A 13624-nucleotide genomic window follows, 5' to 3' on the forward strand; every position below is an offset into this window, starting at 1 on the left:
TGGCTTCTTCGCTGGTGATAAATTAGATGGCCTGAAACCAAATGAGTGGTTCTTCTATCTGAAGACAGCAGTAAACTGACTACCATGTCCATTGGCATTATGTACTTTTCTCTTAGCTATGGTCTATGATCTTGGGAAACACAAAGTTCAACTCTAGTGATTGCTGAATGCCGAAAGCTCTTCATTAATGGAGTTCCCTGAGGGTATAAAATACCCAGCGTCCGAATTGATGTAGCTTAAACTTTCCTAAACAGATGAGTGAATTGGGTAATTTGAAAGAAGCTTCCGAGTTCTGTGATTTACAGATTCTATGTCCTAAGAAAATGTAGACTTTTTTTTTAGGTAACAATAATTTATTGTCTATTTTGAAATAAAAGATAAGTTCTTAAATGTTGCTATTACAAAAATATGATAAATGTTTGAGGAGCTAGGATGTAGCTCAATTGGTAGAATGCTTGCGTAGCATTCATGAAGTACTGACTTTGATTACCTCATACCACATAAAACCAATTGTAATGGTACATGCTTATAATCTATACTCAGAAGTAGAATTGATTGACTACAACATTTAAAATTGCATCTATCTATCTGTCTGTCTGTCTATCTGTCTATCTATCTATATATCTTGTTTTCTGAGGTGTAGGTTAAGCTTGCTTCAAACTTAGCCAAGGTTAACTTTTAACTCCTGATCTTCCTTACTCTTTCCCAAGTGCTGGGAAAGTGGGCGTGCTGGCAGGCAGCTGCACCATTTTAAATTAGGCTAGCAACATAGAGGGAGTACTTTCTCTGTAGTACTCATTCATTAGCACTGCCTTTTTGCTTTGATAGTATGCATCCTAGTTGAGTGCACATGTTCAAAAAGGTTTGGTTGTGGTGGTTACTTTAGTTTTGTTTTTAGTAAGGGTCTGATTCTATAGCTCAGTTTGCCCTCCACATAGTCCACCATATACCCGAACCAAGACTCTCCTGCATCATCAAATCTTAAATACTAAGGTTATATAAATTATAAACATATCTGGCTTGATTATGAGTTTTGGTTGGTTGATTGGTTGTTTTGTTTGTTTTTGTGGGTGGTTTTGTTTTGTCTTAAGACAGAGTCTCACCATGTAACTCTGGCCTGCAGTTTGCTGTGTAGACCAAGCTGGTCTCTAACTCAGAAATCTGCTTGTCTGTTTTTTGTTTGTTTGTTTGTTTGTTTCTCCTTTTATCTTAAAGACAGGGGACACTACACCTAGCTGATAAAGAGGTAAGAACAACCTCGTGGTGGTTTTTGCCTATGATTTATATACCAAATTGACAAACTCTTATCTTTTTGGATGGCCTCTGGCTGCCTTGTTAGCTATTTGCCAATACTACACCTGTTTAGACCAGTTAACCATCAATTCTTAGGGTGGTATAGAGCAACATGTGGTTGTTTGCCTGCTGCATAAAGGCTAGAAACTGTTTTCATTGTTGTTGCTGTTCGTAGTTAGGGCCTCACTCTAGCCTGAGGTGGCCTGTAACTCATTATACAGCTCAAGCTGGGCTCAAGCTTGTAGATGATCTTTCTGCCTCAGCTTCCAGATACTGGAATTGAAGGCGTGACTCACTATGCTTGACAAAACTGTCCAGTTTTTGTCGGAAAAAACTGAAATGAACCATATGGTTGGTTTTGTTTTCGTCGTTGGGTTTACATACATGAAATCTAGTTTTTAAAAAATCCGATATATGAAGAAAAAGGTGAACTATTTGGGAAAAACAAAGGGACCTGTGAGACTGTAGAGAGGGCAGTAAGGTGTGTGTGTGAATTTCCATCACATATGTGTGTGTGTGAAACTGGCATAATGAGTTCTATTATTTTATCCAATTACTATATGTTTAAAAAAACCTTCTAAAGGCCTTTTTCCTAAATAAGGAAGAAAATTATTGTTATTAAAAATTGAACACAGCCAGGTATGATGGTGCATGCCTTTAATCTCAGCACTAAGGCAGAGGCAGGTGGATCTCTGTGAGTTCAAGGACAGCCAGGACTGCTTAGAGAGACCCTGTTTTAAAACAAAACAGAAAAACCTGAATACTATATTAATCAAAGTTATTTATGTATGCTGCATTTACAATCTTTAATTTTTGTAGGTATAAACAAATACACATAGGAATGTTTGTAACAGTATGTTTCATAACATTGAAAGCTGAAAACAGTGAGTGCATACACACACAGAGTATATTTCAGCCAGTACAACTGTTGCATTCCTCACATAATAGTAAACAGCAAATATACCCAGATCTCCTTCATATAAAATGATCTTACAGGAATGTCTAGTATAATAGATACAGATAAGTACTTGGAGCCAATGATGGTGGTATACACCTCTGATCCCAGCTTTCAGGGTACTAAGACAGGAGATTTGCAAGTGAAAGGCTAGCCTGGACTATATAAAGAATTCATAGTACATAGTCTCAAAAAAATTAATTTCTACCCACAAAATTTACCAAAGCTTTAATAATGATTATTTAAAACAATATATCCTCAGATTATTTTTGCTTTCTTCTGAATTTTTGTGTAATTTAAAGTATGTTTTAGCATGTACTAATTTTCTAAAAATAAAGTGTTTACCAACCAGAAATCATACTAACACAAACAAGAAATATCCGCTGTTTTTTTAAGATTTGATATCTGAACGAAACACAGCAGTGCACACCTATAATTCTAGCACTCAGGAGTCAGAGAGGCAGGAAGATTTTGAGACTTTGAAGTCACCCTGGACTACATAGTGATTTATTGGCAAGGAGGAAAAGAAGGAAAAAAAGGTAGATGGGTGATTGAGCACATTTTGGAAGAGCATTTCATGCTGAGAGAGCTGCCAGTGAGTAATGGTTCATGGAGAGGTCTGTCTTTGCCTATGAAAGGGGTTGCACATAATACAGCTTTTAACTGTGCTTTCAAAGACAACTGTGGTAAGAACATACTGTCATGTGGAGATCATCTCTAAAACATGAAAGGATCTTTGCCCTGTTTGCTCTGAAAATCTAAGATTGGAAAAAAAGCCCAGTTGTAGAAATTTGATCATAGTTTTTCTTCTTGGGTTTCAGGAACCAATAAAATCACGTGCTCCGCAACTTCATTTAGAGTACAGGTTTTATAAACAGCTTGGAAGTGCAGGTAAGTCCTTTAATTTTTCTCCCTTTATTTATTTGTTTATTTGGAGTTTATTTGGATACCCTAAAGTAAGTTTGTTTGGTTTGCCTCTTTTCCTAGACCACTTATCTCCTGTTTATTGGATAGGTGATAAACATGGCCCACCAAAAGATGTTTGCTGTCTGGCTCCTGGAGGTGCAGTTGAAGGGGTTGTTAATGCTGTGACCCTACCACAGGTCAACCCTTAGATGCTAAGGGTTAAAGCTGCTTAAACCACACAAGCTTTAGGGATTTGGGATTTATCTCTTCCCTGACTTTACATGCACCAGGGGGAAAAGGAGAAAGGACTTGTCATTTGCATGCTGTGCTTTAGAGCTTAGATTGAGATAAATTCTAAAGTACAGTACCATGGCTTTACTCATTGTTTTGTTCATTTTACAAGATCCACTCATTGGCTGGAGAGACAGCTCAGCAGTTAAGAGCATTGGCTGCTCTTTTAGAGAACCTACCCAGTTTTGTTTTGTTGTTGTTTTGTATTTGATTTTTTTCGAGACAAGTTTCTCCATGTAGCCTTGGCTGTCCTGGAACTCACTCTATAGACCAGGCTGGCCTCAGGCTGCCTTTGTCTTCCAAGTATTGGAATTAAAGGCCACCATCAGGCAGCTGACCTACCCAGTTTTTATTTCCAGTACCCACATGGTGACTCACAACCATGTGTAGCTCCAGTTCCAGGGGACCCAGTGTCCTCTTGTGGCCTCCTCAGGCAAGAGGCCCGCATAAAGTGCACAGACATCTATGCAGGCAAAACCCCATAGATATAGTAATAATAATGTAATTTTAAAAATTGCAACTGGACACTAAGTTCTCAGATATGTGTAAAACTTGAGGCTGATTTCTCTAGCCTGAGAACAAAATTGATGGAATTTTGGTGTTGTTTGTTTGTTTGTTTGTTTATAAATAAGTAGCTATATATATTTTTTCTCTATATAGCTAGACCATATATATTGAGAAACCTTTTGAGTTAACAAGGAAACTTACATTGTAATTCAGGGCTTCCAGAGAATTTCTAGTTACTCCATTGTTTTTTTGTCCATATGAGAAAGTTAGTTCTTCCACATGATGACTTATTTGCCAAACATTTATCTTTAGCTCTTCTCCATATCTTGCCACTATTTTTCCTGTCCTTGGTTCTCTTCTGACATTTTTGCATTATTTTGTAATAACATTACGGCATGTATAGCCATCTTCGTTGTATAATTTATACATGTAGAATTTTATTCCATTTTAAATAATGGATTATCTTTTGAAACCTATAAGATTCTCCAAAGGACACTAAAGCCATGCTTGTTGGCTTGTTCATTTTGAGACAGGGTTTCATAGCCCAGCTAGCCAAGATTCCTTATGCTCCAGTGTTCACCTCCTCAGTACTGGGTTATAGGTATGCACCACCACCCCTGGTTCTCAGTTCTTACTCCTGGTGCTCTTCCTAGTGTACTAATGTTGGTGTGGTCTAGTTGGACTTGGCTTGGTTGAGATAAGGCTTTACATTGTCACCACAGGTGGTTTGGACCTTACTGTGTGACCCAGTCTGGACTCGAATTTATGGTAGTCCTTCTGCCTTAGTCTCTCAAGTACTAGGATTACAGGTGGGTACCATAACATCTGGCTCATAATGTTGTTGAGTTGCAAAATTTTTAGGGTAATAACAACAGTCTTAGCCTAATTATGAAAAACACATTCACAAACAAACACATCTCACAAATCTAAGACATAGGCTAAAACATACCTAATCCATCCCAGCAGATGGTTGAGTGGGCCTGGGGAAGTGACCAGGCCAGTTTCTAAAATTTCTTCTATAAGCCCTTGCAGATAAAGCCACCAGAACAGGCTGTTCTCTTTTTTTAATGCGAAGCCATACACCATGACGCACACTGCAGTCCTAGCAGTATGGGAGGCTGAGGGGGAACACAGCATCTGAAAATGCAAACCAGAGCTAGAATATAGGTCAGTGGGAGAGCGTTTACCTGATCTGCGCAAGGCCCTGTGTTCAACTGTGGGAAAATTCTCTATATGAGAATAAAATCTGCTATTAGAGTCATGCTCTTCACAAACACGAAACACTGCAGTCCAGGGGCTTGGACATTCTCTATAAAGAAGTGTTACACAGAGACCATAAGAGGAGGGCTGTTAAAAAAATCGCATATTGCTTAAGGGAGTGAAGAAAAACTAAAAGCCCTGAGATTTGTATGTCTGTCATTGCTACCAGTGAGAATAGGAGGGCTCTGCTGTTCTTTTCAGGCCAACTCTCACTGTGTAGAAGACTATCTTGGTGGCTTTTATCCCAGTGTCAATTCTGAGCGATCATCTAAAGTTACATCTTCTGCATTTGTGTGTGTGTGTGTGTGTGTGTGTGTGTGTGTGTGTGTGTGTGTGTGACCCAGAGTTGAATATTGTGTGTCTTCCCTTATTGCTCTTCACCTTATTCGCTCTGTTTGTTTGTTTGTTTGTTTGTTTTGTTTATTGAGACTGTCTCTCAGTGAACCTCACCATTCTGTTCAGGCTAACTGGCCAGTGAGTTCCCTACCTCTGAGCCATCTCTTCAGGGTCATCTTTATTTTCTGTGAAATTCAGTGGTGGTTTCTGCCCTTTTTTTAATTTTTTAAACTTTTGAGCTTGCATATTGGCTTTTTCTTTTCACATATTTAATTTGTGTTTTACCTGCATGTATGTATATATACATTGTGCATTCCTGGTGCTAGAAGAGGGTGTCAGATTTCTTGAAAGTGGAGTTACTGACAGTTTGCCAGCTGCCAAGTGAGTGCTAGGACTCTAACCTGGGTCCTCTGGAAAAGCAGCCAACACTCTAAACTGCTGAACCATCTCCAGCCCCCCTTTTCTTTTCTTGCATTTGTTGTTTGTTTGTTTGTTTGTTCGTTTTGACAGTATCTTGGTGTGTATCCCAGGCTGGGCTTGAGTCTTTCTATGTATCTCAGGCTATTCTTGAACTGAAATCCTTCTTTGTTGACCTCTTGTATGTTTAGATTACAAGTGTGTAACTCTGCCCAATTTTACCCACTGCTCTTAAAATAACTGGAGTGCATGTTGTCTTAGTACTCTTGTCTGCAGCTAACAAGTGGGCAGGTAGTTTATCCTAGAGCAGTGGTTCTCAACCTTCCCAATGTTGCCATTCTTTAATATAGTTCCTCATGTTGTGGTGACCTCAACCATAAAATTATTCTCGTTGCTACTTCATAACTGTAATTCAGAGATTAATTTTTAATTATGTATACCCTTCCCTAAGGGTATAAAGAAATAAATGCAGGTCTCCAAGGGGGGCCAGCGGTGTTGGATCACCTAGAGTTGGAGTTATAGGCAGTGGACTACAACTAGGAACCAAGGTAGGTCCTCTGGAAGAACAGGACACACTCTTAACAGCTGAACCATCTTTCCAGCCCTCAAGTGTATTTTAAGGTCTGACGTTCAATCTTATGGTGGCTGGTCAGTATTTCAGTGGCAGGAAAAAGTTAGGCTAATTCCTAAGTCTGCCTTTTTACATTTCTACCAAGTTACTAATAAAAATATTCCTTTAGGATGACCAAAAAAGGAGAAACATAGTTTGAGTTAAAAGAAGATAAACAAGATTTCAGTTACTCTAGCTTTCTAAACTAGGCCACCCAGAAAGGAGGATGGAAGGGTGTGTATCAAGTGTGTCTGTGTGCTGTATATAAACTCCTGGGGAAAATACTAACATTAACATCTCAGAAAAGGGCCGGAGAGATGGCTCAGAGGTTAAGAGCACTGGCTGCTCTTCTAGAGTTCCTGAGTTCAATTCCCAGCACCCACATGGTGGCTCCCAACCATCTATAGCGAGATCTGATCCTGTCTTCTGGTGTGGAGGTATGCATGCATGTAGAACACTACATTAAATAAAAATTTAAAAAATCTCAGAAAAATATCTTAAGGAAAATGTTAATCACTTCACTAACTCCTGGGTTCAACGGAACCTCCTGCCCTAGGCCAGTATCTCAAATTGCAGACAGGCAGCAGAGCATGAACTGGGACTGGTACCAGTACTTAAACTTCGCAAAGCCCACTGTGTGTCGCAAAGCCCACTGTGTGTGACACACTTCCTCAACAAGACCTCACCTGTATTGAGAATTTTTGTTTTTAAAAACACAGAATGTTATGGAAGTGTGTGTGTGTGTGTGTGTGTGTGTGTGTGTGTGTGTGTGTGTGTTTAATCCCAGGTGTGGGGCATGAGGCTGCTTCAAAGTGTCCACAGCAACTGACTATGATTTGAGTGGTGCTCTAGTAGGGGTGTGATTTTGCCAGCTGCAGATACTTGCTGCAAGTATATGACATTTAGAATTCTGGGGACTCCTGAGAGTGTAGAAAAATGCTGAGAGAGGGTGGTAGCTGCTGCTGCTGCTGCAGTTGCTGGTAGTAGTTGCTGGTTGCTGTTTTGTGGTTTGTCAGGTGGTCATGTGCAAAGAGATGAGAAGTTGAATATCCTGACAGCAGAGATCAAAGTTGCTCCAAGGAACTCGATGCCCCTAATCAGCCAAAAGTAGTCTAACGAAAATGATGCACCTTTCCCCTTCTATCCTTGTTTCCTACCTAGTGTTAGGGGGTTGGAAGGGTGGAATAATGGTGGAGAAATAGCAAACAGCGGCTACACACACATCCTCATTCTATCCCCAAAGTGCCTCCAACTGGGGACCAAGCATTGAAATGCTTGAGTATGTAGGGACATCTCATTCAAACCACCATTCATTGTGTGTGTGTGTGTGTGTGTGTGTGTGTGTGTACAATGCATGCACGCGTACATGCGTGTGCTACCAAGTGCATGTGGAGGTCAGAGGATAAGTTTCAGGAATCAGTTCTCTCTTTTCACTTTGTGGGTTCCAGTGATAGAACCCAGGTTATCAAGCTTGCAACAAGGACTGTACTGGTTGGTTTTGTGTGTCAACTTGACAGAAGGTAGAGAAAGAAATTCTCAGATGAGGAAATGCCTCCTTAAGGTCCAGTTGTAAGGCATTTTCTCAATTAGTGATCAATGGGGAAGGGCCCAGCCCATTGTGGGTGGTGCCAACCCTGGGCTTGTAGTCTTCCATTCTATAAAAAAGCGGCTAAGCAAGCCACAGGGAACAAGCAGATAAGCAGCATTCCTCCCATGGCCTCTCCACCAGCTCCTGCCTCCAGGCTCCAGTTCTTTTCATGACTTCTTCAATGATCTGGAAGTGTAAGACAAATAAACCCGTGCTCTCCAATTTGCTTTTTGGTCATGGTGTTCTTTCGCAGCAATAGAAACCCTAACTAAGGCTGGAACCTTTACCTGCTAAACCATCTCACCACCTGCCTTAAAACATTTTAAACAATTATATAAGAATAGGATGTAGCTAAATGGTAGGGTACTTGCTTATCGTGTGCAAGGCTCACACTTCTGTTTCCAGCTCAGGCATTCATGAAAGAAAAAGAGAGGAGAATGGGAGAGGTTCCACTGTTTTGCCCTAGGGTAGTGAGTCCTCCCAGAAAAATGCCCTTTCAGAACAGACTGTACTCAACCTGCTCTTGTTGAAAAAGAATCAACATGGGAGACACAGTTAAGAGAAGCAGCTGATCTCTTTCTCTGAAGGAAGTACAACGATGAGTTGAGGTTAACACTTGACTTTCCTGCTTTGCGGCTTGCTCCTCTCTGTAGAAGTGGCCTGTGTGAAATATGTAATATTTCCTCATAGAAAAAAGTTACAGTCCTGTTTTCTAAGTTAGATATCTGAGCTTTCGCATATCCTTTGCAGAAAAACAACACACCAGTGTCACTCTTGCTCTGCCTGGGAGCAGAACCTGCATACATGTGTGCATGAGTTGATGAGTCAGTAGCAAGAACCTGAGACTGCTGTATGGAAAGTTGCTCTGAGCCTGGTGTGGTCATGCACACCTTTAATTTCAGCACTGCTTAGGAAGAGGCAGCTGGATCTCTATGAGTTCAAGGCCAACCTGGTCTACAAATCGAGACCAGGACAGCCAGGACTACACAGAGAAACCCTGTCTCTAAGAAAAAAGAAAGAAAAGAAAACAGAAGAAAAGCTGCTGAGTTACAGTAATATAGGACAAGCTTCAGATAAACCAGTGTGTGGCTGGGCAGGCGCCAGAAAGGAGATACTACAAATCTACCTATGTTGTGTATACCTATTCCTACCTACCTTATACTGTGTGGCCAGGCTGGCCTCAGACTTGTTACCTTCCTGTTCTAGTCTCTTGAGTACTAAAATTATATCATGTCCAACTCAGAAAGAATTGTAAACTAGCATTTAAAAGAACATTGATGTTGTAGTCCAAGTCCAGTTAATAGCTGATGCTGACGCTGGGGACGGGAGACGAGATAGTAGGGAGTAAAGGGAGTAAAGTGGTTTTATATACTAAACTTAAAAAGTTATAAATCACTTACTTGCCACTAGTTATTCATTTTCAGTTTAAAAGTATTTATTATATTTTTGAGTGTGTGCCTCTGAGCATATTTATAGGCAGCACATACATGCAGGAATTCTTGGAGGTAAGGTGGGGTGTCAGATCCTTTGGAACTAGAGTCATAGAAAGCTTAATTGAGTTGTTTCTAAGTTAAATCCTAGAAAAATTTCAAGTTTATTTTATTGTGTTAAAATAGTCTAAAATAGAGCTGGAGAGATGGCTCAGCAGAAGTACATACAGTCTGCTCTTCCAGAGGACCCAAGTTCAGTTGCCAGCATCTATGTCAGATGGCTCCAAACCTGTAACTTCAATCCCAGGGATCCAGTGCCCTCTTCCTGCCTCCAAAGGTACTGCATGCACATGATGTAGAGGATGTGCCAGCAGAACAGCTGTATATGTCAAATAAAAGGAAAGAAATTAAAAGATAAAATAAATTAATTTGGCCACGTGTGGTGGCATATGTCGTGACTCCTAGCGCTGGGGAAGCAGAGGCTGGCAGATTTCTCTGAGTTCAGGATAGTGCAGCCTACATAACAAATTTCTGGAAAACTATGGATATATAGTTAAGATCCTGTCTCAGAACAAACAAACAAAATTAATAAAATAATCTAAAGCTAAATCTGGATTTTAAAAAACAGTCGTACTATGAGTTTCCATCTATAATTTCAGGAATAACACAGCATGATATTACCCCTTAACTATGTTAGTTGGCCAAAATGAATAACTGATATCTGAGACCCAACACTGGGATCAGGATGAATTCTGTGCTTGTGTCTGCCATACAGGTCGTCAATCTCGAGACCCAGAATAGCTGTGAACGTGACCAGTATAAAAATCATGACCTTAAAACATTGTGAAGGTTTGGGTATATGCATTAAGCAACTGTTGGGTGTGAGCTGTGTAGGGACCTGAAGGTAACTACACCATGTCACAAAATTACAAAGATTAGACACACAGAGAGATTTCTTTTACACTGGGACCTTACTCATTAACTCTACTCTACAGTGATATGCAGTGCTGTCAGAGACTTGCGCCTCTTGTAGAGCCAACTGCAGTTGACCCTTCTTTTCACTTTAGTACTCATTCAGGCTTGTTGGCACATGCTTATAATGCCAGGACTCAGGAAGCTACATATTGAAATCCTGTCTCAAAGGGGATTAAAAAAAGAGAGGTGAGGAGCTAAGAGAACTCAGCAGGTAAAAGTGCTTCCTGTGTAAACCTGACTCCTGAGATCAGGCTCCAGAACTCATAGAGAAAGGACAGAACAAGCTCTCTAAAAAAAAAAGTTGTCTTCTGTTCTCCACAAAAGCATCATGGCACACATACACATATAAACAAACAAACAGATAAATTAAATTTAAAGTTTTTAAATTGTTTATAAAAGAGGAAGATATAAAAAGCCACTTGGTTTTGTTGTTTCCTTTAGTGGTAAAAGTTTGGAAAAATCTCTCTTGCAAGAGGAAAAAAAAAACACATTTTACTCATATCATGGTTTGGGTTTTTTTTTTTTTTTCAGTTACAGCAGAGTGTTGTGAAATTGTTGACCTGTACATATCTCACAGTGACACAGAGTACTGACACCCTTGCAGCGTGTTGTTTTTGCATAGTGCAGACCAGCTGGAGGCATTTGCTCAGTGAAGGCAGTGTTTGTTACTTGAAATTTGTCTTTTACATTCAAAACAGAAGGTAAAGTTCTGGAAATAAGCCCAGCTAACTTATGTAGAAGGTGACTGTACTGGAGGGTTATAGTTAGTTCCAGAAAATTATTATTGTGCTTACATGGGCAAAGATTTAGGAGAGTTGAGTCAGTCGCCAGTTGCTAGTCGGGGCTCACTTTTCAGAAGAACAGAGCGGTTCAGTTTCTGGTGCCGCTTTCTGTCCTTTAACACTAAGTTGTACATACTAGTACTGTGTTGTCTTCATACCATCTTTCTTCCTGCTGGCCTATATGTTTCCTTTCTTATTCTCAAGCCATCTTTGGGCATAGTAACTACTCTAGACCAGTGGTTCCCAACCTTCCTAATGCTGTGACCCTTTAATACAATTCCTCATATTGTGGTGATCCCCAACTCTAAAATTTTTGTTGTTACTTCGAAACTGTAATTGTGTTAATGTTAGGAATCACAATGTAAATATCTGTGTTTTCCGATGGTCTTAGACATCCCTTTTGATTAGAGAGCTGACTCAGCAGTTAAGAGCACTGGCTGCGCTTCCAAAGGACCCAGATTCAATTCCCAGCATCCACACAGCAGTTCCAAACGAGTTAGCAGATCTGACATTTCCATTTTAATAGTTTTTGTAAGGAAAGTATTTGTTACTTTAGTTCACAATCTATCAGCATTATCATTCTTCAGGTTAAAAATCTGTAGGATAGATTAATTCACTTTGCTTTCTTAAATATATTCATGCCTTTTAAAGGAACCAAAATTGTAAGCTCATCTGAGTGTTCTGTCAGGTCACTTCTGCTCTAATAGAGTCATACTTGAATGAAAGGTAAAATGAAAAAAACAAAACCACAGCAGCCTTTAGCATCTGTTCCATTGGGAAGTGTTCTGTGGCAAACACTCTTACCTTTCCAGGTAGAAAAAAGTAATGCTTAGCTTTTCCTTCCCAAGGTAAAGAAGAAGGTTGAGTGCTGGGGTCATTATGGCTCTGTGCTCTGATTAGTCATTGTGCCTTAGTGGGTGTTAGAGTTAATTTTTTTGTTGCTATAACAGATACTTAAAACAGTAATTTGGTTTTGTTTGGGTGGTCTTGGTCTTGTTGTTTGGAGGGTTTTTGTTCTGCTTTGTTTTCCAAGACAGGTTTTCTCTGTGTGCCCCTGGCTGTCCTGGAACAGAGATCTGCCTGCCTCTACCTCCCAGGTTCTCGGATTAAAGGTGAGCACTACTACGCCCAGCAGTATATATATATTTTTTAATATTTTATACATGTTTCTGGATGTTCAAGAGCATGGGTGCACACTTCTGTTCATCTTCTGGTGACGACATGCAGTTTCAATTCGTGGTACAAAATAGAAGAACAAATGAGTGTGTATAGAAGACAGGCCAGGGAAGCCAGGCACATCATAGGCCCGGGCATTTGTTTCTGTGGCACTGAGGACCAGACGGAGGCAGCCCATGCCGGGTAAGCACTCTATTGCGGAGCCGTTTCTTCAACCCAAATACTTAGAGTAAGTGGCTCTTTGGCTCTTGTGGGAACTATATTTCATTCCTGCTCATTCTTATGCAAGCAACCGTCAGTCTCACCTAAAAGCCCAACTTCCAACACTACTACACTGACCCAAAATTTACCCTGAGCTTCGGTGGCCACTTCCACAATGTATGGGCTTATTTTTGCAGTTGAGACAGTTCTTGGAACGATTTGTAATATGGACCCACAGGGAATAAAAACATTCTTTTTTTTTTTTAATAAAAACATTCTTAATCTGCCTTTTATAGTTCCTGTATTATTCTAAGTATGTCAGGTTGTGTATTTGCTTGTTTGTTTGTTTGTTTTTAAGTTCTTCATGATGTATCTAACTTTTAGGCTTAACTTGAAAATTGATTTCTTGGTCAGATTTGTGTGGTTGGTTGGTTGGTTGGTTGGTTGGTTGGTTGGTTGGTTGGTTGGTTGGTTTTTTGAGACAGGGTGTCACTGTATAGCTCTGGCTGGCCTGTAACTTGTCATATAGACCAGGCTGGCTGGCCTAGAATTGCAGAAAATTGTAAGTATGCACCACCACATCCAGGAAAAAAGTATTTAGAGCTTTTCCACTGAAATCTTAGCTGTGAATCTGTAACAAAATTATTTTTCTTAATCATTTGCATTAATAATCTATCAACCTAATCATCAGTGTTTTCGACTGTCATTAGGGTTTGTACGCTTCTGTGGTAGTGGGGGGAAAAAGGTTTTGTTCCTGTCAAGGTAATGTTCATGCCAGAGTTCATGCCATCACTTTTATTAAAGTCTATGAATTAAGATCACGGTTAAGTAGATGTGATGTAGCAGAAAAGCCTGAGACCAAGATTTGGAGGCAGAAGTCAGGATTTTAGGACTTGA

At 40.0% G+C, this 13624-nt stretch overlaps 1 protein-coding gene across 2 annotated transcripts in view; it reads left to right on the top strand.

The window, feature by feature from the left end:
• Csnk1g1 (casein kinase 1 gamma 1) overlaps positions 1-13624 on the top strand; it is a 114980-nt gene that overhangs the window by 46627 nt on the left and 54729 nt on the right. For both annotated transcript variants that reach the window (XM_055597724.1, XM_055597716.1), the window contains exon 4: positions 3070-3139. In XM_055597724.1, the coding sequence (XP_055453699.1) occupies positions 3070-3139 (70 nt within the window). The remainder of the gene's footprint in view (positions 1-3069; positions 3140-13624) is intronic.

The sequence above is a fragment of the Psammomys obesus genome, unplaced genomic scaffold (assembly GCF_907164565.1).
Source record: "Psammomys obesus unplaced genomic scaffold, mPsaObe1.curated_primary_1811, whole genome shotgun sequence".
In the NCBI taxonomy this organism is placed as follows: domain Eukaryota; kingdom Metazoa; phylum Chordata; class Mammalia; order Rodentia; family Muridae; genus Psammomys; species Psammomys obesus.